The 25788-nt window shown below is 43.3% G+C and overlaps 1 protein-coding gene across 3 annotated transcripts in view; it reads left to right on the top strand.

The window, feature by feature from the left end:
* Window positions 1-25788, top strand: part of GRIA1 (glutamate ionotropic receptor AMPA type subunit 1) — a 120469-nt gene that overhangs the window by 36049 nt on the left and 58632 nt on the right. For all 3 annotated transcript variants that reach the window (XM_071570522.1, XM_071570523.1, XM_071570524.1), the window contains exons 3-4: window positions 21598-21837; window positions 23182-23366. In XM_071570522.1, the coding sequence (XP_071426623.1) occupies window positions 21598-21837; window positions 23182-23366 (425 nt within the window). The remainder of the gene's footprint in view (window positions 1-21597; window positions 21838-23181; window positions 23367-25788) is intronic.

Raw genomic sequence — 25788 nt, 5'->3', positions numbered from 1 at the left:
GAGTTCCAGTTTCACACCAAAAAATGGGTAGACAATCTCTGGAGCAATTAAATGCGTTGTTGTCCTTTGCATGGGAGTAGAGGACCTTGCTGGAGTTGAGGAATTATTTTCACCTTTGAAACCAGATGGGTTGAGTATGACTGCAAGACCGAGATAACATCCCTCAATGCATCATCCCCTTCTACCCATTTAAAGTTCAAGGTTATTAAACACAGGCCTGTGTGATGCTGCTGGAGTGACAAGTACTCACGAGCAGCAAAACTCACACTGCTGAAGAGAGCAGATGTGACTTTTCATATAGCCTTCTGGATCTTCTTAATAGAGGACTATAAATGAGGCTATTAATTATAACAACAAGGAAAGTAACACCAAGTATTTTCCCTGGTGTTTCACAGCTTGCAGAGCTAGAACAAATCCTCCATGCCAGCAGCCTCCAGTGGTTTTGAACATGAGCTTAGAAGCCAGGAACACCTGGTTCTTTCATCAGCTTTGATACAGATTCATTGTGTGACATCCAGAAAGTCCCTTGAAGTTTGTTTTTGGGAGGTACTGAGCAATTACTGCTGCTCAGCACATCTGAAACCAGCCCAGCCTGGCCCTCTGTAAAACACAGCCCAGAGCTCCTTTGAGCTCACGGAATGAAAGGCACGTTATGAATGCAAAGTTTATTATACGTCGACCGTGTAATATCATGTGGACTCGTAACATAGTAAACACTGCAGATATTCCAAAGGCACAAAATCTTATCTGTAGTAAACACATTCTGAAGCTCATCACTGAATTCTCTAAGCCTGTGAAGTCCCTGCACAGATTTTGGTTGAGTTTTGGCCCTTGAAGGTATTTGTAGACTACTGCCATATCCCTCCACTGAATATCTGCCAGATCCATCAGTTCCAGGCCCTTCTGTTACCAACACAGCAGATGCACTCAAAGTTACGAAGCCCAGAGTAAGCAGAACTAAAGTGTTTAATCTATTATTAATCAGTCAGTTGCAAAAATGATAGGGCTCTGGGGGACCTCAGAAAGACATCAATATTTATGGCCTCGTTAGCAAATGCCACCTTTTTTTTTTTTCTTAAGAGACAACAGGATTATGAAGAATGTTTATGTTTCCCGTCATTCCTTAAAGAGGCAATGTCATGTTTTGGGACAGGATGGTTCAGAACAAGGTATTTAATACTTATGACAAAGTATTGAGACTTCCACTTTTCTTCTGTTCTTCTTGATCTTACATTGAAGATTTCACCTTCCCCAGAAGCAATGACCCAAACTGAAATCAGAGCCCCAGGTACTACGAGGTATTGCCCAGGGATTTTTTGAAAATTAAAAGATAAAATTTCCCTAATTCCATTTGCCAAGATAAATTATATAAATTCTATAAAAGAGAAGCAATGAAATATGATTTCAGTTCCAAAAAAGCTCCATCCATTAGGCTTTTTTTTTTTCTGTATTAAGCTAAATTTAGATTGGACATTAGGAAAAATGTTTTCACTGACGGGACTGTCACGCATTGGAACAGGCTGCCCAGGGTAGTGGTTGAGTCACCATCGCCGGAGGTATTTAAAACACATGTAGATATGGTACTTAGAGACATGGTTTAGTGGTGGACTTGGCAGTGCTAACAGCTGGAATCAATGATCTTACAGCTCTTTTCCAACCTAAACAATTCTATGATTCTATAAACAACTCATCCTGCAGGGCTTGTGCTTTGCAGTGTTTTGTAGTTCTTGCTTGAGTTTGTTCCTTGACATTTTCTGCACCCACCCAGTGATACTGATTTTACTATGACTGGTATCTCTAACACCCAGTCTTCTTAGCTCAATTAGTTTCTACTTTCAGATACCCCATGAGCTGGTTTCTTTTACACAGTGTACTTTTCTTATTCTTTTTTATTTTTTTGGTTTGGTGTAGTGTTTTTTTAAATTACTTTTCTTCTCTTTCCAGTTTTTATTTTAATTTGTATTTTTTAGTCCTCCTTGTAGTTTCTTAATTTTTTGCTAAAGTTTATTATTCTTCTCCTCTTGAATAGAAGAATAATCTCTCATCTCGAGAACACTTCAATGCCAACATCATTGAAGCAAGCTCTTCATTGAACACTTTCTTTTCTGTTTCATGCAAGAGATGTTGAGGAAGAGAGCATTGCAGCAGGGAGACTGAAATCCAAGGGGGAATGAGAGGATGAAGTAAATAAATCAGAGAATAGCACTATGAAAAAACATGTAGTTCATGAATGGGACAAAGAAAAGAGCAAGAGAGAGAACATTTCGAAGGAAAGAAACTATGGCCATCCCTTAGTCAATGCAGAGCTGCCTTGAGATTATTGAGCTCATCACTTAGCCCTTCTCACACTTGTCCTTCCCTTGTCGTGTCTGCATCCAGTCACTGACTTTCCTCTTTCATACCAGGCACAAGTTTGCCTGGTAAATAGGAAAATGAGATATCCTGCACATCAATTTACCTTCTAATAAATGTGCACAGACAAAACCCACCAACCTGGGCTGGGTCCAGCAGCACAAAGCCATTATGGGCAAAAGGAGGATCTCTCCCCACACAATTTGATAGTAGAAAGTCTTGTGGCATCTTCAAGTTATTATATAGGATCTGGCAGCTTTTCAAGAGCTCCCTGCAGTGGGCATTCCCATCTTTAATCTCCTTCCCTCGAGTTTGAAACTTTGTTCTCCTCGTACACATGAGACCTGTAATCACTGTGGCTAGAGACTGATTCATTGTGCTCTTTGTGTGCAAGGAAATGAGATATTTTTACTTCTTTACTTTCAAAGTACTCAGGGCTCTCCTTAGTTTTCCTCCATCCTTTAATTTGATTTTGCTCTTACAAATTTGTCCTGGAGTTTTGTGCTCACTGCACTGCATTGTGGCTGATTCCAGTGCACCACTTCTCCAATACTCTTTTTCTCCCCATTGCTGCACCCAAGACAATTGCAGATAATCACATGTTTCTGTTTAGAGGTGTTAGAAAGCTTGTGGAAAAATTTCTCATGCAAAACAGGTTTTTGCAATAAAAGATTTTTCCCCCTCAAGGAAATAGTGTTTCAATAAATGTTTACTATCATTTTGCCATTGCAAATCTCAAATAAAAGGTAAACGTGGAGATTTTCTATGTATGCTCACACTTTTTTGCCAGTTTGCCACTTACCTCCCACCTAGCAGTTGGAAAACAGAAAAAACCCCAGCATGTTATGCCAATCTTCACCTATTTTCACATTGCTCTGTTCTCCCATCTTCTCTATGTAGAGAGAAATTGCTAAAGAAATTATTTCTATCAGTTTCTCTGACTGAAAGTAAAGTTAAGGCTACATGAAACAGCACAAAACTAAATATTCTTGTTTCATTTTGATATTTTCAGCATTAAAAAACCCACAATAATTAATGCTTTTTTTTTTTGAGTGTGACTTCTTAAGAGGAGAAAGTAAGTTGGTAGCTCTGTTTTCCAGACGTTCCTTTTAGTTCTCTTCTGAGTTTTATAGTTACAAAAAAGAGACCAATTCAAAAATTTAGGTGAAATAAATAAATATTGTTCATAAATTAACAATTTGGAAAGTCTGAATGAGGAAAGAGCATCTTCCCATCCTCAGTCCCTTTTTTCCCTTTTCCTCTCTCAGCTCTTGGAAGAATCACTGAAGTTGTTTCTTGAATCTCTGCCAGGTGCTTTGTGTCTCCATCTGCCCCTGCAGCCCTCTCTGCCTGGTGGGCCCTAGTTTGCCCTCTCACTACACTGTAATAAATGACATCCACACTCTGATAAAAGCCACACTTTAATAAATTCTCTGTTTACAAAGACCTGAAGTTTTTTTTCTAAAGTCATTGACTGCAGCATAAGCAGAGTTTGCTCAGTCCCACAGGGCAGAGCTCCATATTTGATAATGTGAGACATAGAAACTTTCAAATATCTTGGTTTTCTCTACTCTTTTCAAAAGAAATTGTTTCATCTTTATGCAAATGGTAGGGACCTTTATATCTGCTACTTCTCTCACAGTGCTCAGCCAACATCTCCTTCATCTGCCATACCAAGTACAGGGAAGGGAAGCATCAGGCAGGCTCGCTCCTGGGAGGATAATGGCTCATGCAGCAGCGCTTGTAGTCCACTAAATATTCATTTCCCTGTGTTTTTTTGTATCTGCATTACAGATATGCAATTCCTATCAGACGTGTCAGGTGTTCAATGTCTCTGGAGACAGCTGAACACTGGAGGCGGGAGACTCTGGGAGTGTAAATGTGTGCTGAGGAAATGTGAGAGTGGTTTCTGCACACCACAGCAATCAGCAGAGGTCCCTGGGTGCAGCGCCTGCACTTCCCACGTGGAGCAGGGATCTCTCCACTCCTGCTCATCTCTGTTTTCCTACCCCACTGCTGCAGATGGGGACACAAAGGCAAGAAACAAAGTAAATTTGCACTATCAAACTCTGATGCCAGAAATAACGTGCTGCTGTGAGGGGCTGCAACTCCAAGCCTGAACTCTACAGTGAGCAGGGGAAGGGGCCTCAGGGTCAGCAATGCTGAGTTGTGTGTTCAGACAAAAATGATGCTCCATTTGAAACCAGCTCTGCTTTTGCTCCAGTACTCCTGGTGGAAAGCAATACCCAAGCTGGTCTCCTCCCATGGTTACAAATCTCTCTGTGGTTCACAGTCTGCATTTATTCATGACTAGTTTATTCTCAGTTGTTCTCATGCCAATGTTGTCCTTTAGCATCAATAGCTCTTCTCTAGTGTTTACCCCTCTGACGTTTTTATAAACAGCAACCCATCCCCTCTCAGCATTTGCTTCCATGCACTAAACATGTCAGATCTTTTAAATTTCTCCTCGTGTGAAAACCTCTCCATTTTCCAAGACAGTTACCCAAATCTCCAATGTTTTACCCCCAAATACCTTGTTTACTCTGGTTTTTCTCACTTTGAAAAATGCTGGGAAGGTTTACTTGCACATGTCAGAAAAATACATGCTTCAGTCATGGAGATAATGGTTTGTGTGGCACAAAAATGTCCCTGTGCATGTGAAGTACACTGTGGATGTGTGTGAAGAGGGGCTGTCAGTGGGACTGTGCGTGTGAGACTCTGAAAAGGATTACTCAGTGTGCGAGGGGGCGTTGTAAGAAGGATTTTGAGGTGCGTGACACTGAGAAGGATTACTCTCTGTGTAAAAAGGTGTGTGTGTGTGTGTGTGTAGAAGAGAAGGAAGATAAGCAGGTGGTTGTGTGTGGCACATGGAGAGAGATTACCCAAGCGTCTGTGAGCAGGGTGATAAGGGAGGGCTGTGTGTGAGAAGCGCTGTAAAAAGCTGACGTTTAGCTAAGGAAAGGATGGGGGGGGGGCACACGTGCAAGCACCTTGATGAGATGTGGAAAAGAGGATTTGGGAGATGTGTGGCAGAAGGGATTTGGGCACGCTAGCAGGGCTCCCTTCAGGGGTGTGTGTGCCTGTGCCCTCAGCAACCCAAGAAATAATGAGCAACCCCAGGGTTGCTCACAGCCATGCACATGTGGGATGCAGTGTGGGGACTTGTGAGGGGCTCCTGCGCAGGGACAGGGCCATGGAAAAATCCAGCCATGTCCCATAAGCAGGAAGGATTGTGGGGCTTCACGTGGAGGGTCCAGAGGGCATGTGCTGTGCTGAGCAGAGGTTGTCCAGGTGCACAGCAGATGCAGTCTAAGTATGTGTTTCTCAGCAGACGTGGCTCTGGGAGTAGCCAAACATCCTGCCTGCAGCTGAGTGTGAACGCTGGTAACATTTTCACTGACCCAATATTCTCAAGCTCTCACCTGAGATTTATCTGCTGCCCTGGCCTGCTGCCCTTGTGACACCTCCTGGAGGCAGAAAGGATGCTGCCAGCAGTCATAGACCAATTTGCAATCCAGAGCAGGGGTGGGAGGGTTGATTGCATCCCAAAACTTACTTTTTAACATTCTGAATTAACAGTAAAACTTTTTCCATGGGAAAATCAGGATATTTTGTCAAAACCTTTTGATCAAGCCTCAGTTTTCATCTGAAGGGGAAAAAAAGGTGATGAGAAATTTCAGCTAGCTTTATTATCTGTCTTTATTGGATCTGTTCCATTGGCATTAGTTTTATCTTAGAGACGCTAAAAGTAAAGCCTGCCAAAGCTTTTATGGTAAAATGAACTAAAATAGCTTGAGGTGTCTAGGGTAACATTCTTCAAAAAATGTTGATCCTTAGCTTGTCCAGTGGACCATTTGAATGTTTGCTTTCTGTTTAATGAGGGATCATCAAAAGCCTGTCCAGTTCCTTTGCAGCTTTCAAGAATGTATTTGGTTTTTAAGGGAGAAGGCTAAAAAGCAGGCAACTGCAATTTGATATTGCCCTTGGTGTTAGGTGCTGAACAAATATAAGATCTCAAGCCTAGAAAATAAAGTAGAAGGCTTCCAACCACAAATGAAGAGGCCATATTAGTCCTGAAGAAAATTCTGTGTAGAAGCATGATCCTAAATACAGAGGTTGTCCATAAAATTGAGTGTTTATATCTTTCTTAAAGATACTGTCTTTTGCAACAAAAGGCATTTCAGTGTGATGCTGAAATAGGACAAGTTCTGTGGCAAAGGTGGCCAACTTCCTGCCCTACATCTTCATTTCACTGAGACACACAGTCCATATTGCACCCACCTGGCAGAGACAACGGGGATAATGACTCCCCTTTACTCCACTGAGGACTGGAGGTGGGATGGACCTGCACTGAAATCCACAGAGGTCCTGGTTCAGACCATCCCTGCCCCAGGGAGGGATTTCTTGGCCCAGAAACCACTTCCTGGCAGTAACTCTTCTCAAAACCCACCAGCTGGGCACCCACTGCCATGTTAAAAGTCAGGCTATTAGAAAGGTCTTCTGGTTTCTAGAAGCAAATAAACCACGAAATCACAGAGAGAGAGTCAAACAAATGACTTTTGGGGGAGCATGGCTTTGTTCTGGGAAGGTCTCCAGTCTTTCAGGCAAGAGGTCATGTTGTCCTTCCTTTCAGGCCAGCACGAAGCAGCGGGGGTTGATGTTGAGCTATGAGAGGAATTGCTGTGGCTTTAGTGTTAAAGCCAGTACATGAGTTCCATTGCAAAATGCCCACTCAACAGCTGGTCACAAAATCCCCAAGCCTTGGGTGAGGTGCCAAGTCTGCGTGTGTGTTTGGAGAGAAGCATCACACCCATTGCAGCACTGCCTGTTGTGCTGTCAGCATGTTCCCTCCTCTGAAAGGATGGGTGAGAAGAGCAAATAGGGACAGGGAGTGCCCCACAGAGCAGTCACCATCCACTTGGGAAGGGCATTTCACTGGTGAACTGTGAGCATCCTGCTGGAAAGGCATTGCAATGGGCCGACTCTTCACATTGTCTGACAAAGCGGTGTGTGTGAGGGTACTTGGCTCCCACCACAAAATCATTGTGTCTTCACACAGGTGGCTGCCTCAGTCTGTCCAACTGTGAAATGAGGTTAAAAACTGTAATGGTTTTAAAAAACATTAATGGAGGATAGACTGTCATGCTTCAGGCAGTGAGTTTTGAAAAACCCTTCTTAACTAATACTGGGCAGCATTAAAGAGGGACAAAGTGTTATGGTCTTTGTCTGTTCAGAGAGAGAAGAGATTGAGTGACCCAGAATTTTCTCCCCCACCTTTCAGAAAAAAGGACCTGGCCCTTGGATCTCTGAATACACCTGCACCCGGCCCCTCTTCACACTCCTTTTCATCTTTGTTTTTCACTTTCAAAACCCCAGTTGAATTTGAAATTAAAATGCCTGTTCTCCCAACAATGAACCCCAAACTTGCATCTCCTTTGCCCTGTTCCTCTTCTGCCATCCAGCTTTCACAACTCCTTAGGTTTCTGTTATTTCCCATGCATTTGCTTTGAAGAATTTTCCAATAAAGATGTCAGGAAAAGTTTCTTAAGGGTCTTTTATGACAAATTCCTTTTGGTTTCATGCCTGAGGACACTTCTGAGGAGGACCTGGTGACCTATGCTCAAGCAGACACGAAGCAAGCACATTTTACAAGCAAGTCACAGCTGACTGCACACACAAATCAGGTCCTGTATCCCTGCAGCCTCCTTCAGGAAACATGATGTGTTTCCCAACTGACAAAACTGGACCATACTTAGACCCAGTGTAATTCTGTTGGCCACGATGTAGTTACCAGGGAAACTGTAATATGGACAACTTTTCTACACTTAAATAAAGGGTTTTGCAGCTGGCTTACTTACTTTACTTGCACAGACTATTCTTTCTAATCAGGCAGAAAGTGAATAATTTTCTCATTACTTCCATGAGAGATTCAGGAGAGACGTTCATGGGATGATGTGAGTTGATTACAGCCACACATTTACAGCTGCACCGTGAGCCTGGTGGAAAGTGCCCATGCACAGAAACCAAACCTGCACATGACATCCTTGTTCTTCCATTGCTCCACAGACAATGCCAGAAAAGCATCTATCCTCAGGAGTGCACTGGCAAAAGCCGCCACAGGAGACATGTTTTCAGTATACATTAGTTAAGGTCTAATTTTCAAAGGCTGCAGGCACCATGTGGCTTCCTTATATACCTAGAGCCTAAATCACCTGCAGATCATTCCAACATTTCTTTAAAGAGTTGTGGTAGTCAACTAAGCAACTTGAGCATGTTTTGGAAATGCAAGCAAGGCTCTCAGCTGACATTGCTCTACTGTCAGGACTAACAGTGCAGAGGAATGATCACAACAAATGTTTAGATAATATGACTGCAGATGTTCACTGCCATGTTAAATACAGGCAGCCAAAAAGAATTTCTCTCACAGAAATGATTCTTTACTCCATGAGAAGGGTCAGGAATTCAAAGTGAAGGCTATGTTACACACTCCTCTCTGACACATTCAACACCAAAAGTGGGTTGCAATACAGAAAGAAGAAAATCACAGCCCTGACAGGTTAGCTAGGACAGTCTCAGAGGTGTAAATCACAGGCTTTTAATTGCACTTCTAACTTTTTGTGTACACCAAGAGACAGGAACCTGTTCCAGAGATGTTTCTTTTTGCTTTGTCCTACCAGACCAAGCCTTTATAGGGGTTCTGCCCACCAGTGGCAGCAGCCTCTGCCCTGCCAACCTTCTCTTGTAGGTGGTAGTTCCCCCTGTGTTTCCCCCAAAGGTTTCTTGAATAAAATGTGCCTTAATTAGGTTAATTATAACTTTAGCCATCCATGTGCTCACTTTAGATGTGGGATTAGAGTCTCTTACATGGTATAGTTTCCCCAGTTTTGTCACAAAAATCTAGCATCTGATGTATGAAGCTTTCCATGGCTCTGTTGTCTTGCACATTTGTTACATCCAAGGAATGTTTCCACTCATTGAAAAGCTGGTGCTGATCTGTGCAAGACCTGCCTGGCCCAGGGTGGGCAGTGACTTTGATTTCATGGACAAATGGACTTTGTCAGGTATTACCACACCAAGGTTGAGCAACATCTGGTGACTAGTGAGAGAGTCTCTCTGATGCTTGTGAGAAGTGATACAAATTAGCATCCTCCAGTTTGCTGCTGCTTTGCTGTCTAAATAATATTTTACAGGTAAAAGTTCTGCTGAGAAGCAGTGGGGCTTTCTCAGTAGCTGCCTAAATCATGTTATCATCTCTGGTTTATGCTGAGTGACTGCTTGAGACAGAACCTGCTTCTCTGTATGCAGTGTCACTGCTTCTGAGTGATGAATGACCCCAGGATTCCAAAAACTCCCCTTCCTGTGCTCTGGTTGGCCTCCCCACAATTTGCATTTATGTAGAGTGCATGCGTGATCTCTTTTGCTCTTTGCAGCTCACTAGAGAGTTTCTTTCTTCATGAGCTTAAAAATTCTCCTAGAATAGAAATCAGTAAAGAAGGTGTTTGCATGTAACTAAGCATGTCATGAAGAGATCTCAGTGTTTTCCCAATGTTAAGGATTCTTCCACATTCTTCTCCCTAAGACATATATTCCATTTTTCCAGACTGTTTTCTCAGTCCCGTGGCAGTGCAAGTGGTTCAGGATAACTGAGAGGCTCCTGGTGACTTCACTGGCATCTGTTTAGAGCCAATGACTTCAGATTTTTCATTATCATAAATCTTTACTGTGATGTGTGAAGCTCTGCAAATGAAACATCTGGTAGAAAAGTCTTTTACAAAGTTTTGCTTTGATATCATCTGTCACTAAAACTAATGGGATTTGGTTGCCCAAGGGCCTTTTAGGCAAAAGATGTGCATCCAAGATAATTGTATAGAATTGGTGATATGCTTTGCAGCTTCTCCCACCTTTTGGTCCTTTCCTTGATCCTGTGAGTTTGGTATGGGAGATGACCTTTATGGATCCAAGTGCTACTTCAGGAGAAGCCTGTAGCTGTAAAAGTCTCCTCTGTCAAGTTGCTAAAATGCCACAGATTCCACTTAAGACTGTTTAGAAAATCTTGCATTACATTTTATTTCTACTGAAGCTCTTGCTAGGCAGCCAACTTCCTGGTTGATATCTGATATTTTGTGTCACATTCACACAGGGGCTCGAGGTCTACCATAGGTTTGTTGAAGCAGTTGGGCACAGTGATGTTCTTCCAGCTCCCCCATGCCCACTGTTCACATTGCTCAGTGGGACGGATGCCTTCAGTTCCTGTGAGAGGGAACTGGCTTCTACAGCTGCCTGCAGCCCTGATTTAGCAAGCATCACCTCTCTGCAGAATCTCCATCTGGGCACAGTAGCTACATGCACTTCATGTAAACTGTTTGTTCCACCACCCACAGCGAGCAATTCACACAGAAGTTTCACCAGAGACCATAAAATTGCAAACCATAGGTCCAGATCTCGCCATCTGTCACAGCTCTGCCTTCCTGCTCCTCAGACAGCACAGTCTCCCACTGGGTTTAAAAGATCTCAAGCTTAAACTTGTTTGTTTGGGATTTTTCACAAAACCTGGTGCTCAGAGGCTCTGCAGAAATAAAAAAGTGGTAACTCTTATCATTTATTGCCCTTGCAATGCAGACAGGATTAAAGCTGTTTTAATGACAGGGAAGAAATGGTAATATTCCGCCTGACATTAAGTAGGCCTGAACAAAGCTATGAGCACAATGAAATGGAACATTAATGTGAAAAGGGAAAATAAAAACCCTACAAGAAATGACTGTAGCAAAGAGCCACCAAGGGAGGCACTTAAACCCACAAAAGCCAGCACTCTCAGATGTCAAAGGCTCTTGTCATTCTACACCAAAGTCAGCCCTTGCTGAGATGCTAAATGGAGTTTCAAAACCATTGGTGCTTTCAAAGACCAAAGGTGAACACAATATGCAAGCAGGTAGCACAAAAGAATTGTGCTCTAAAGGTTAACCCTTGAGTGCTGAGTGTAGTTTGCTGGGTTGTGCTTTCCTGCTCCACTTTTCAGAAAACTAATGGCTCCAATGTCTGCAGAAAAGATGGCACTTTTGGGGCAGCGATGGCACATGTAGGTTTTGGAGCATCTGCCTTGCTAACTCAGCAGATACCTGTAGTGTAGCCCTGAAAATTTATAGAAAATGTGGATGTTTATAAATAACATGTCAGCTGGTGGGTTTAGGTACTGCTTCCCACTTCAAGCCCCCAAGAACATGATGCTCTGTCCTATGTGTGAGAGGTCCTGGTTGAAAAGGCTTTGTCCAGTACAACTTCAAATTCTTCCTTCTTTGCCCAGGCCAGTGAGATTGGTGCAGAGGGGAGCTTGGTGGTGCCTTCTGCATACAATATACCCCATGCTTTTCATCTGCTGCCTTTTATTTTTCAATGAGCAAGGAGTCAAGTAATGTCAGAAAGGCCAACAATAGCTTGCAACAAGAGGGAAACCAACTCTGTGCCCTCTGACAGCCAGCCTCCCCCCTAGACTGGGAGATATTTTAAGACAGGACATCCTCACTACTAAAAAGATCAGTCTAGTTAGGGACAATTCTCCTGGTTATCCACTTAGGTCCCTCCTTATCCTTTGTTTTACTTTCTGTGGTGAGCCAGTCATATAATTTCTCTTCTCTCTGCTGGAAAGGTAATTCTCTCCTCTGAGGGAGCTATTCAGTGGCTTTATTGCTATTTCACATGTATATATTGCAGTACCTCACAGAGGCCTTGCAGTACTCTGCCAGGCATCCTACAAACACATGCAGGATGACAGTTGCATCTATAGAGGGTTCCCATGTACCCAGGGATAACAGCATAAGTGCAATTCCAAGCCAATTAGCATTAATAATAATTTCCACACATTCTATGTGGGTATATGAGATATGGCACATCCCTGTGTTTCTTTGAAGGCAACACATCCCTGGAGTTCAGAAAGGAGGTTGTTTAGGGTTTTTCCTTGTCAATTTTAAAAAAAAAGAAATAACTATCAGGAAAAGGGAGTCAGTGTTTGAAGAAATGTAAAGGTCTCTTTTCATATGCATCCAAAGCAGGCAATAAAAGCTGGGCACACCAGGACCTGCCCAGTGGGACTATACACAGTTTAACACCTGCCTTGCCTGGCTGCTGCTGACTGTGCAGGCTAAAGAGCTTTAGAGGTCTGACATCTGAGACCAGGAAACAGCCAGGGAGTGTTTGGACTCGTGGGAGAATCACTGCAGAAGGTGTGCATGCATGTGTGCGTGTTTTGTCAGGTTCTTTGGCTGCTTTGAGTGGGGTAAAAGTGGAAAGTTAATAAATGAAGTTGTTAATTTGCAATCCATTGTAAAGAAAGTCTTAGAATTACCTCGGCTAGTTCAGCAGCAGACAAGGATAAGGATTTATGCACTGTGGCACTAAACAATTAAAAATTAAAAATTAGGAAGCAGAAGTGGCAAAAAAAAAGTAGTGATAGGGAGAAAAGAAAAGGTGAGTAGATGCTCACCTCTAATTGCATGGAGAGAAGCAAGCTCAGGGCACAAGGCCACATCCTCTCTGACATGAGAGCATCGGTGTGCACTTGTTGAGGTGGTGTGATCCAAACCTTTGCGTGTGACTTTTTCTCAAACAGGCTGATGCTTTCAGTACATGTCATGCATCTTGCCAGTGAAAGCTCAGTGTCTGGGAAGGGAAATATTTAAGGCCACTGTAAGAACTGTTAGAAGCAGAAAGGGGAGCTTTGTATGGAAGTCACACCTCAGCACTGCTAAATGCTGGCCAAGATCCCAAAGCAGGCACAGAAAATGCCATGTGTAGACCCAGGAGTGGAGAAGGTCTAAAGGGCCCCCAGGCTCCTGCTGTCACTGGTCACCAGATGAGACCTTCCCACTTCTGGTCTCCAAGTCCAGCTGTTCTGACTGCCCATCTTGTTGATAAAGGCATTGGCGTGCCTCTGCATGGAAATAACCATGTTGAAAATTAATCTGCTCTTCAGCTGCCTGCTGCAAAACTTGGTCCTGAGGCTGTCATTTAAAGTATTGAATTCAGTGGCCAAAAAACCTGGAATGGCAAAACCAGGAATGGCAAAACACCACACAAGGTAGGATTGTGATGGAAAATTAAAAGGTGTTGAGCTGATGGGGTAGGGAGAAAGGCTGACACAGAGCTGCAGCTAAAAACAGTCCTGATTGTGGCCTTCATTACAAACCTGGACAATGAAATATATATAACATAACTTAACTCTATGCCTGGAGAAGACTTCAGGGAAGGGCTAATGCAGGCATTATTATGAGCAGAAAACAATCCTAAAAAAAAACCTAAACCAGCACAGCAGAGGAAATTTACTAAAACAATGTTTTTATCAATTGGAGGCAAAATTGGAGGAATGTCCCAGGGATCACATCAGAGACTGACATATCATGTTTTGCAAAAGCACAAACCGGAGCAAATTTTGGAATGTCTGTGCACATGTTCTATGAAGAAGGGGGATATGGGGCCAAAACTGTATTTATCGGGATGCAGATTGTGAAAGGAATTGCGTAACAGAAGTAACATCAACACTGGACTTCTACAGGCAAAGCCCACAGTGTAGTTTTTCCAGTGTGACCTGCAACCAGTTTCAAGACAGGCCCTTAAGTCCTCACCAGAACCTGAGGCTTGCACTGCAGACAGTCTCAGGCTTCAATGTCTATTAACCAATATAATGTATTAGAGAAAGAAAAGAAGCTATTGAAGACAAAATGCATTTCATCTGCAGTGAGCTCTTCTCTCAGTGACACATTTGCTTTCTGCTGCTGCTTATCTTCCCCCCTCCCACTTCCCACTCCCCTCTTTTTACTCTGTTTTATTAATTCAACACATACAGCCCAGAATGAAGTGTTGTGGTGAACTAAGAGCAGTGTGCTATGTACTGTATTAACGTGCTGGGGTTTGGTGCTTTGTTCTTTTCCTCTGTTGTTGTTCATGCTTCCCAGCAGAATCTACACCGTGATCCTGTACTTAGTTTTCCTTGTACGGCATTATCTTTAGAAAGGCCAGTATAACACAAAAGGCCATCTATTAAAGAAGCAAAAGCAAAATTGATTCAACCCTCATTCTTCACGTCTTTTACAATATCGCTGTCACTTTTTCGTTTGTAGTAATCTTGCTTTAATATTTATTATGTCTCTGCTTCAGACACAGAAAGTTCAATGAGCACAAATTATGAGTTTGCTATTTCACTGTAGAAGGTTAGATGAGAGTAGAGATTGCTGGTCTTCCTGAGCCCATGGGGCCCATAGGAAAATCTGTCTGTGGCTGGGGGCCCTAGGATGGATCACTCCTTCCTTCTAGGGGAGCTACAGAGAAGCTTCAGGTAGGGGCTTGTGGGCAGGAGAGGGCAGCTGGTTTTTCAGAGCTCCTGCTGCTCCAAGGCAGCCAGCATGGCCAGCATCTTCTGCTGGATTCTTTCTGGACACAGCAAAAAGCCAGATTGCCCAGCAGACCTGCTGACAGTGTCAGACGGTTCTGGCACATCTTTAAGGTCCCTTCCAAGCCAAGCCATTCTATAATTCTATGATTTTTACTAATATAATGTGCCAAAAAGGGATCTCAGAAGACTGTATCCCTGCTGGGTTTGCTTGCCATGTTTTTACAGCTAGCTGTACTCCAGAAATGATCCAGAGTGGCATGGAGGAAAACACTCCCATTTTAAAAATGCGACAAGGTGGAAAGGTCAGATCCTCTATTAGAGCTGAAAAATGCAGAGTTGTTTCCAGGCACCAGAGATCTTCTGCATGTCTTTTCTGTTTTAAAGTCATGAAGGCAGGGAGTGCTGTGGAAAAAGCTGTAGCTCTGGTATGGGACACTGGAGAGAGGAAGGCAGTAGGCAGCAAGAGCCTTACACAGCTTGAGATCATGGCATCAGTTCTTCCAGCTCAGAAATTGGTCTTATTTGGGGTCTATATGAGCACAGTGCAAAACTCACTCTCTGAGCCAAGGGAGTGGAACAGATGGGCTCAGAGAAAGGTAATTGACTTCCTCCATCTCACAAGCAAAGATTCAAGTCATGATTAGATATCAAACCTGAAACAGACCCATTTTCCCTTACACATAATCTGATCTGTTAGCCACAGGACCCTCCTTAGCCAAACTGTCCCTATTAGGTTAATAACCTAATTCTACCCACAGAAGAAATGGGCTTTTGGGAAATCTGAATGTTGCTGGAGATGAGCATCATGTTCTTTCCAGTGGTGTCTCTGTGTTCTTTCAATGGGTTTGAAGGCTACCCAGAAAATACAGCTGTCAAATGACATCTTTTATAAGGATGGCATTGCTTATTTAAGGACCCATCCATGTTTTTGACCCCAGAGTCCCAAGTCTCAGCAGATACATTTCCAAATCTCCTTTGGGGTCTTGTCCAGGACACATTTAAGGATGCTTATGATCTCAGTGTGTTCTGTGTAGGGGATTTGCATCTAATTCCTATTAAAAGTGCTCAGAAGTAGTTTGTGTTGACTGCAACCCTTCAATATATTTAATTCTTGGTTTTATATGACTCAACAAAGTATTAGCAATTCCAAAGTAAAAATACTCTTCAAAACAAGCAAAGCAAACAAGTAAAATCTTGCCAAACATCTTGTTTTTCCTTCTTTCCTTTTTAAAACGAGCTCAGTGGCCTCATATAGACCTTTGATATTTGGATTTTTTCCTTCAGTTTTGTAGTCACACTGGATAAGAACTACATTCAAAGACTGTAGTAGAAGAAGAAAAAGGAGTTTCAAGATGTGAAGTACACAAGTGGAGGGGCTAAGATATTCATCTGGTGCCTTTGACAGAGAGACTAAAGTCAACTTCTCATGTCCATATCTTCCACCATAATGATTTTAATTCAGAAGTGCACTTAAGTGAATAAGAGTTTATGTTGCTAATTTTTGGTGACAAAACCACCATGCTATTTCATTTCCTTAAACTCAGCAGCATGTGAGAAAGAAGTATCCTAAATTCAATTTGATCTCAAAGGGAACATCATCTGTCAACCAGGCAAACTAAGACTCAGTTGTCAGGCAGGCAAACTTAACTGAAAAAAATTGAGGCTATCAGCATATGCAGTTATGAGCAGCTATTCAGTCATAGATTATTGTTTAAATATGAGGGAAGGAAAGTATGCAAAAAATCAACACTACTTTCCAGCTTCCAGGATGATTAGAGCAGCAGTGCAGGAAAGTGGCAAAAGGAAGCACACACAGTTCTGTGTCTTTTATACATCTGAAAGAAAAATATAGATTTCTTGTGATACCACATCAGTCTGATTTGCAGTTGATCAAATATGTTGGATATATCTGCTGCCAGCTAAATACATGAGTGGAACAATGGGGGAGTGTAGAATTTGTTTGGCTTTCCCCTGCTCAAAAAATCTGTGGGAACATGCTGTCGTTGGGATGTGCTGAAGAGATGAGCTCTGGCACCTACGCCACACTGGAGAACTGTGAGGACAAACATTTGGGAGGAAAGCTGAGCTGATCCTAATTGAAGCAGACACTAGTGCTCTTCCATTGAAACTCCACCAGCTTTGCCAACCTGATGTCAGGTTCTCCATCACTGTGTGAGGGTCGCCTCCAGGCAGGGCATGCTAAAAATTAATTATGCATGCATATCCTCCCTCCTCTTTCCCACATGTGCACAAATACACTCCAAGTGAGCAAGGAAAAGCATGTGGGAACTGCTTCTTGACACCACTGTTGTCAGTGAGTATGTTTTGCTGCAAGTGAGGATGTTGGTTCTGTGTCCCAGGAGGTTTGGGAAGATGAAGATGATATTGGGGCTGCAGGCATTGCAGGGCTCATCTGTCATAGCTTACAGAGGACAGGAGACTGAGACTGAGATGACTATTTTATTGCAAAGTCTGGCCACACTCATCTTCAAATTTTTAAAAAGACATTTGTTAATTTTTGTGTGTGCTGGATTGGGTGGTTTCAAAGATTTCTTCTTGTCTGTAGTCTACACTTTCAAGTTGCAAATTTCTCTCCCTGCTTGCTTGGGCTGTGAGGAATAATTTGCTCACATCTGCAGTTTAGCATTGTAGGAATGGCTTTCCTGGAGAGGGTGTGTTGTCTTCCCTCCTAGATGCTCTGACATTCTCCAGGGTCAGGAAGGCCTTTGTGATCTGGCAGGGACCATCTGGGGTTTTTGTCTCCTTTTGCAAGTGAGAACATGAGTCATTTGTGGGGAACATCTGGGTATATTTCGTTTAATCAGGTTTTTTACTGCTCTTCTGGCTTTGGTTATTAGCACTGTCTTTGCTACTTCTGTTCTCTGATAGAGGCATGCAGCAGTTGAATCTCTCAAGAGTCAACTAAGCCATATTATTGGCTCCCTCCAGGGTAGCTGGGTAAAACTTAACTGTCCATGAGATACAACAAGTCAGTAGAAATGATCTAATGTCCCTTTTTAGTCTTAAACTCAGTGAAATGGTAAAAATTCTGCTTCTAAAGGAAACAGCAGATGAGCAGTTGCCAGGATCTCCCACCAGGCTTCTTCCCCAGCTGTGTCCATGGGAAGCAGTTCCCTTTTTACTGTCTTGTTTGCAGATTCTCAACAGAATTGTGCCATCTTCGCTCCTGGAGACCAAATCCTCATTCCCATCCTTCAGTGCATCCCATTTGTTCTCCATCCTCACTCAAATGCCAACACTGTTTCAGCTCCTCTTTGCGGTGACTGTTTCCTTGAGAAACTTTTTGTTTTGTCTTCTTTAAGCAAAACCTAAAGGGGAGATCTCTTTTATCTGATATATGCCATTCACATAGATTAGGTCAAACCTCCAGTTACAAAATACCTCTAACTCTTCTAAATGCAGAAATCAGTCTTGTTCATCTACTCTCTCTGGTTGAAAGCTATAGCCAAAAAAAAAGTGCCTACCGGGAATTTTTATACTCAAAACATGTCTTTTCCCTTTCTCTTTGGCAGAGAAAATGCACAATTTAAAGTTGTGAGTATTGATGTATTTATTGATGTACTTTTCTTTTTCGTGGAAGCATCTGCAAAGGTGGCCAAAGCTGCCTCTCTTCAGCTGCCAAGTGGGTGTCCTCTCCTGTGTGTGCTTGCAGCAAAATCAGTGTTTTTTCTCTGATGTACATGCCTTACCTTGAATATTTCCTTATGAAAAGAGAACCTTCAGAAAAACTGCAGGACTAGAAATCCTGGAGTTTGTGGATTCCAAGAATGAGGGAAGCACAGATGCTTCTTCCTCATCTGAATTCAAGGACACACCAGCTCCACAATGTCTACCTTTCCACAGAGAGAGAGAGGAAGCCTTCCCTGCTTGCTCTCCCACATCAGTCACTTTTTAACTAACTTACAAACTATTGTGATTTTTGCTGTAATTTAGAAGTGGTTTTAGTACAGTCTGACAAGGTTTCAACTCACCTGCCTGCAACAGGCACTGCAGAGTTGTGTCCTGAGACCTGGGAATGTCCCAGCCACAAATCCCAGCAGTCCACAGGTAGCCAGCACCAAACTTGCAAAGGGTGATGTTGTCACCAGCCAATTTACCAGGAGAGCTCAACTTCTCAGACCTTCCATTCCAGCATGATCTTTATCCCTTTTATGTTACTTAGTCTTTTTAGAAAACCATCAGTCAAAGTCTAGTGATTGCTCGTCACTAGCAGAACAAAGAGAGCTTAAAATATCTGCTTCCTCTACTTAAGGTTTGCAGTTTGTAGTAATATGTTATTAGGAAGTTGCAGAGCAATCAAATGAGAACAGAATAATTAATAAATTTTCTTCATATGGTGATTAAAGCAAATGTAAAGAATTTTCAATGATCTTTTATAAAATAGACCTGAGATTTACACAATGTTGCAGCCACTGCTTTTACATTATGCCAAGCTCAGTCCCAGAAAAGCAGCTGCAGCTCTCACTCTTCACTTTTCCAGATTAATTGACATAACAGTTTCTTCATTTTCCTTTGTGTGATAATGCTCAGCAAGTCTCTTTTTTCCAAATTATCTGCCTTGTCCATGGCCCCTCTTATCCTGAAAATATAAAGTGAGAGAGGGCTCTTTCCAAAGTTACTAATGATAAAGAGTGTTCACTCTCCCAGTTGTCTTTGGTACAATCTGTTTCAAATGCTGCGACTGATGATGCCTCAGAACAGTGTAGGAGGGATGCCTGAGCGTGACTGAGCCACAGACTTTAAAAAATATAAAATCTAAAAAATTATAGATTCCTTTCAAATAGAAAATAAAATTCAAGGAAACCATGCCTTGTCTAAAAGAAAATAAAACAAAACAAGTCAGCTAAGTTTATTGGCTGGATTATTAATTGTACTGGATTGTTCAGCTGTCCTGAAAATGTCTCTTTAATCATTCAGTCAGTCTGAAGCCTGAGTCTCCCAAGACCATGTTCTGATCTCTCACATATGGTATATTGCACCATTCATTAGACCTACTGGTCCAGTCACATGGAAATGATGTTCAGATTATTTCTATTCATATCTGCTACTTTTCTTCCTGGATGTGTCAGTCTCATGATGAGGGCAGTGACTCCAGCTGATACAGACACAATTGCTGATTGCAAAGAGAGACACTGCTGTGAAAATAAGGAGAAGAGGGGGTTATTTTTGTCATGGTTCGTGTTTTGTGAGGTGCCCCTGCCCTGCAGAACTACAAATTCTTTTGTGGGAGGAAAATTCTGAGATCACAGGTTCTAATCAGTGAAAAGAGGATGAGTGACCTTGGGAACAAACTGCAGGACTGGGATGCCCAAAACCTGGGCTCAACTCCAAGAGGAAGGAAAAAAAAATCATCATTTTCATGAGATTCAGTTCTCAGGTCTCAGTACTGTGTTATTCCAAAAGCATGGCTGCTTCATTTTGGTGGTGAGATGGGAGCAGGGACTTGCTTTGCACAGTGGGAAGCAGGATTTCTTGCTCTTCCCTCTGAATATTTGATGGTGGCAGTAAAGAAGTGAGAAACAAGGCAACCTTAACCAGGATGGCTGTAAGCCAGTCAGGCATGAAGACCCTCCCTGCTGGAGGCACAAAGCTCGGATGGAGCCCAGCTAAGGATGCAATAAGCTGATATTTAGGTGTCTGTCTCCAGCCACACATGGAGAGGATTTCATACTGGTGGCTACCAGCAGAAACCAGGTCGGGATTTCCAAGCAGTGCAGAGGACTTGCCAGGGGACCCCAGAATGTCACATCCAACTCCTCAGTCTGCATTTGGTTGGGGAGGGCAGGCAAGCGATGTGTGTTGAGTCAGTATAAATGTCACAGCCAAAGGTCTTCAGAGTCAGTGACAAAAAGAGAAGACACTAGTGCCAGGAGTTCTGACACAAAAAATGTTGTCACTGCCACCACCTCCAGCTTAGAGATTTATTGATGGTAACTTGGGATGTGCCATAAACAGAGGTGATATTAAATGAGTCTGACTGTCTCAGGGGCTAAGTTTTACAACCCAAAGTGTGAACTCTCTCTGTTTCACTGAGATCCTGAGGCATTTTCCTGGCAGCTCCCAGGATATCATTAATTGCTCTCCAGAGAAGGGTTCCAACATGAGAGAGTCCTGCCTGTGCAGCACAGCACCAGCTGCTGAGAGGACAGACACAGATTTCTGCCAGGGAACTCCTGATGGAGACCTCCCAGGCTACCACTGCTACCTCACTGAGCACACAGCCTTCCTCACCATGGTTTTGTGAGGAAACCAGAAATTGCCACACAGGTGTCCCCAGTATTAATGCAGTCCTGGTGTCAGAGGCTCTGGCTTCAGTGCCAACAGCTCATGCTCCTTAAAAACCTCCCTGTAGCTGTGCTGTGCCTGCATTGAACCTGGCCAGCCTTTGCTGAGATGCCCTCTCAGAGTCATCTCTGCAGCTTCAGAGGTCAAACCCATAGTTTGCTTCTGGAATCACTGGCCACAAAGGGTCATGCTATTGTGCAAATGTTTTCCTTCTGCTCTGTAAATGCATCTGGAGCTGCAATAGCCCCTTCCAGCTGAGGGGTTCCCATGTTCAGATAACACATTTTATCCCTGAAGCAGCAAAATCTTCAGCAGAGCTCTGGGGACACTGATTTCATTCTTCTCTGTCATTTCTACATATCAAAGGTAAAACAGGTCTGTGGAGACCAAGGGCAGAGCACCACATGGTCACAAGCCCTGTCCTTCACATGTTCCTTCATCAACTTACAAGCCCAGAGAGCTCCCAGCTTATTTCAGGGAAAAGGTTTATTTTGGGGACATTCCTGAGAAACTTCCTTGTCTCTCTGCCCTCATGACCTTTCTCTCTGCTCCTCCAGTTTGCTCACAGTTCTCCAAGGGCGTCTATGCCATCTTTGGATTTTATGAGAGGAGGACTGTCAACATGCTCACGTCTTTCTGCGGGGCTCTCCATGTCTGCTTCATAACCCCAAGCTTCCCTGTGGAAACATCCAACCAGTTTGTTCTCCAGCTTCGCCCAGAGCTCCAGGATGCCCTCATCAGTGTCATCGAACACTACAGCTGGCAGAAGTTTGTGTACATTTATGATGCTGACCGGGGTAAGTCACAAGTATATGGGAAGGTTACCAGGCAATTAAACACAGTGCTCTGCATGGAGTCTTTGCCTCCAGAAATCCTCTTGCTGTGGATTTCTGGAGGCTGAGAGGGTGCCTAAAGGAAGGGTCACCCTATTCCTTCCCTGTTCTCTATTCCTTTTCTAAATAACCGTTTCTGCTTAAGGTGAGTGTTGATCTAGATGCAGCATCAGCCTGATCTAGTATGTCTGTGTTCATGGGGCCAGGTTTGAACCCCAGCAACATGAGGGAAATACTTAATGTGTAGATGGTTTGATTTTGAAATGTTGACGTTGTTTATATTCCATAGGTCCCAATTGAACTGGTCTGTCGAAGTCAAGGCCACTGAGTCCCAACTTTATAAACATGAATGCCCAGGTCTCACCTAAGCCTACACCCAGGTGTGGAATGTGTAGCTTGTAAAACTCCAAGTCCCCTATGTTAGAGCAAGTTAGTTGTCTATGTAAAACAACAAAACCTTTTCTGGGTTCTTGAAGATATTATCCAACTTTCTAAACCACAAACAGGCCTAGTGAGGTCATTGCTCTGTGATTCAGTTTTCCCAACTCTCAAATGCCTTTAAAGCTCCAGGCTTGGAGTCTGGTAGCCAGACAGACTTGTGGAGAACAGGGAAGAGGTAAGGGTGATTCACTTCAGCTCTGTCCTGAAAGTGATCATTATCCCTTGAAGGGACAGGATGACCTTTAGAGACAAGGAGAAGGCATAAAATCATCCCAGCTGCTTTCTGTTGTCACAAGGCATGAGCACACTGAACATCCCAAAAGAACTGCAGAAGGCAGGGTTGCCTAGTAAGACTGCAGAGCACTGCTATGTGAATCTCCCCTGAAAGGCTGTGGATGTAATTTAGGGAACATACATGTTAAAATAATGGTTTTCTGATGAGATGCTGATGACAGAGAGAAGGATGCTGAATATGATTGTGTGCTGTGATTGCTGAGGGTGTGTGTCCCTAACTCTAGGAACATACAGCCTAAACAGATCAAAGACTGTGGACAAGAGAAATCAAGTTATTTGGGTAGTGACACACAGGAAGATGGGGATTAGAGTTCTTATCTGAATCCCACAGCAGGGCCTGATCAACGAGACTGATCTGCTGATTACAAAGGAATTATCTGTGCTAGGACAGAAAAAGCAGGAGTCATTAATTCTAACCCAGCTGAGTTTTGGTAAGATCTAGACCATTAGCTGCTGTACTCTTGCAATTCTGTCTCCAGCCTGGCTTGAGACAGCTACAAAGGCTGTCAAGAGGATGGAAAGATGGCATTGCACAACTAAAACCTGTCTTTTCCCCCTCTCTTCCCATCATAGGATTGTCAGTCCTACAGAAAGTGCTGGACACTGCAGCTGAGAAGAACTGGCAGGTGACAGCTGTGAACATCCTGACAACAACAGAAGAGGGCTATCGAGTGCTCTTCCAGGAGCTAGAGAAGAAGCAGGAAAGGCTGGTGGTGGTGGACTGCGAATCTGAGCGGCTGAACATCATCCTTAACAAGGTCGTGCTGGTGTGGGCCTTCTGGAAGGGGTCTTGCACACAAGACAGGAAGGGTTGTTTCTCCTGGAGGAGTTCCGCTCCCCATTCTTGCCTGATCCATATCTCATTGTGGCTCTTGTTGGATTGGTGGGTGTGCATTGCAGCAGGTTGATGCGCTTGCAGATATTTCTGCATTGTGTTATTGTGGAAACTGTAAAGCTGGATAAATGTTAGAAGCTCTCATATATACATGCCGAGTGAGCCCCACTGTTCTACGTTCCCTAATTGTTTGACTCCTTTGCTAAGCCTTTACACCCCATTACTCCCCAATGAGTTTGCTTTGTGCTATTTCCTCCAAGCAGCATTCACAAACTGGCACCTCCTGATTCTGCTGAGTTTTCCTCCAGTTTTACCACCTCCTGTGAGTTAAGGTGGAGGTGGAAATTGGCCCTGCCAGACTCCTAGTTCTTCATCCTTCATGTGCTGCACCAAATTCTCACATCTGTGCCAGCAGGACAGAGATGGAGAAACTTTATGATAAATCTGTAACAGGAGTGCTGCCTGCAGGTCAGGCTAGAGCTCACCATCCTCCCAGGGCCTCCATGCTGTAGCAGACTGGATGTTCCCAGTTCTTCTCATGCCTTACAGTGAGAGAACCAAACATCCACAGTCATGTCCCGGATGCTTTGCCAGCTTAAGGCCATGTGCTGATGTGATATGCGATAGAGGACTCAGCAGGTATCTTGTATGCCTTGCCTTTCTCATCCTCAATCTAGATAGGTTGCCCAAGAGTGCAGATTTAAATTTTCCCTATCTTCTTTGCTCCATGCCTTCCTTAATGCCTTTCCTCAGTCCTGAACATGGATGTCTGTGGGCAAGAGACAAATGCAATCCCATGGACAGGTTCCGTCCACACTTTAGCCCACACTTCAACCCCAGCCACAATAACTTTCCCTCTCATACCTACATCCAAATCCTTCCCCACCACTGTGGCTCTGCTCCCACGTGGCTTAGAAAGGGCCCCTCAGTGCCATGCAGCTGGTACACTGCAATTCCCACTGTTGTGTTCCTCATAATCAGCTCACTCTTACCTTGCGCTTCACACGTTGTCTTGTCTAAGGTACCTGCCATCTCCCGTCTCACACTTCAGCTGCGCACTGTCTGGGACAGGGACTGACATTTCATCAGCTGCACAGCTCAGCAATGAGCACAATCCACCCTTGGTGGATGTCTCTGGGTGGTACTCTGTTATATGTAATAACAGAGCAAATAGCAGTGTTTAACCTCAATGTAAAGGTCACTTTCATGAAAAAGAAAACAGATTATTCCAGAGGGTAAAGTCTTCCCTCTGATGCTGGAGAAGCTATAGTTGAACAAAATTTTTGACAGGATCTAGGCAGTGAATTTGGCTTTTCTGCTGGTTTTCCTACATAGTATATCAGATTTCTAGGGTTAATAGCGTTACCTTTATAAGGCTGGTTTGTCTACAAAGTTGAGTTCTCTAGTCAAATATTATCTAGTTTTCCTTACATGAACAGGAAACTAAGTCTTTCTTTCTAACTTCTTCACAGAACTAGAGCATGAGTTAAACTTAGATTTAAGACAAGTTTCTTCTAAGAACAGTAAAAATCCATATATTGTAATTATATATTTTGCAATGCTATGAAAAATATTAGTTCCCAAGAAGAAGAGATAAAATATTCTGTTTTTCTATGATAAAGACACAGTAATTCCAATAGATTTCTGTGCCTGGAAGTTAACTCCAGTGAGGAATAGGTCTGAGAACAACTTTTGCAGACCTGTGTATTCCTTTTTCCTCCTTTTTTACATTCTTGTTCCAAATCTACTGGGATTTCTGAGAGCAAAGGTATTTATCCCAGTGTGAGCAGGGGCTGCCAGGTTTTTCACAGCGTGCAGGTGACCAAAGGGATTCAAGGTAATGTTCACCTCATTATCACATGAAATTCAGCTAGGACTGTAACTTGGACTGCTGGCTGGTCTCTCAGCTCAACACACCAGCAGCCTCTATGGGAATGTTACTGTGCTGTTTTCTGTGTCTCTCTGAGTGTCTGAGGTGCTCAAAGAGCTTTTATCCTCTTCCCTGACAAGCTTGTCTCTGTCTCTCGGTGGCTGTGGATTTGTACTCCCGCAGTGAATGGGAGAGTTGGGGATGGCTCTTTAGCATCAGTGCCTCTCGTGCACACTGGTGCAGACACACTTTTTGGTTTTTTCTCTGTGCACATAACAAAAATAATTTGCCTTACTCCAACAAGGCAGTCTTCGCATTCTGATGACTGTAGCTGCGGAGGAGCCAGTGCTCCATCTGTTAATGAAACATGGGAAAATGACCTGATTTCTTTCTGGGAGATTTCTTTGTGTCATGTCTCAAGGGCATGATTTATCTTTCCTGAGGTACCTGTCATTTGTGAGCCAGGCCTTGGTTC

The sequence above is a fragment of the Pithys albifrons genome, chromosome 15, assembly GCF_047495875.1.
Source record: "Pithys albifrons albifrons isolate INPA30051 chromosome 15, PitAlb_v1, whole genome shotgun sequence".
Taxonomy (NCBI): Eukaryota; Metazoa; Chordata; class Aves; order Passeriformes; family Thamnophilidae; genus Pithys; species Pithys albifrons.
Note: the sequence above shows the minus strand (reverse complement) of the source record. Positions and strands in the feature narration are given on the sequence as shown.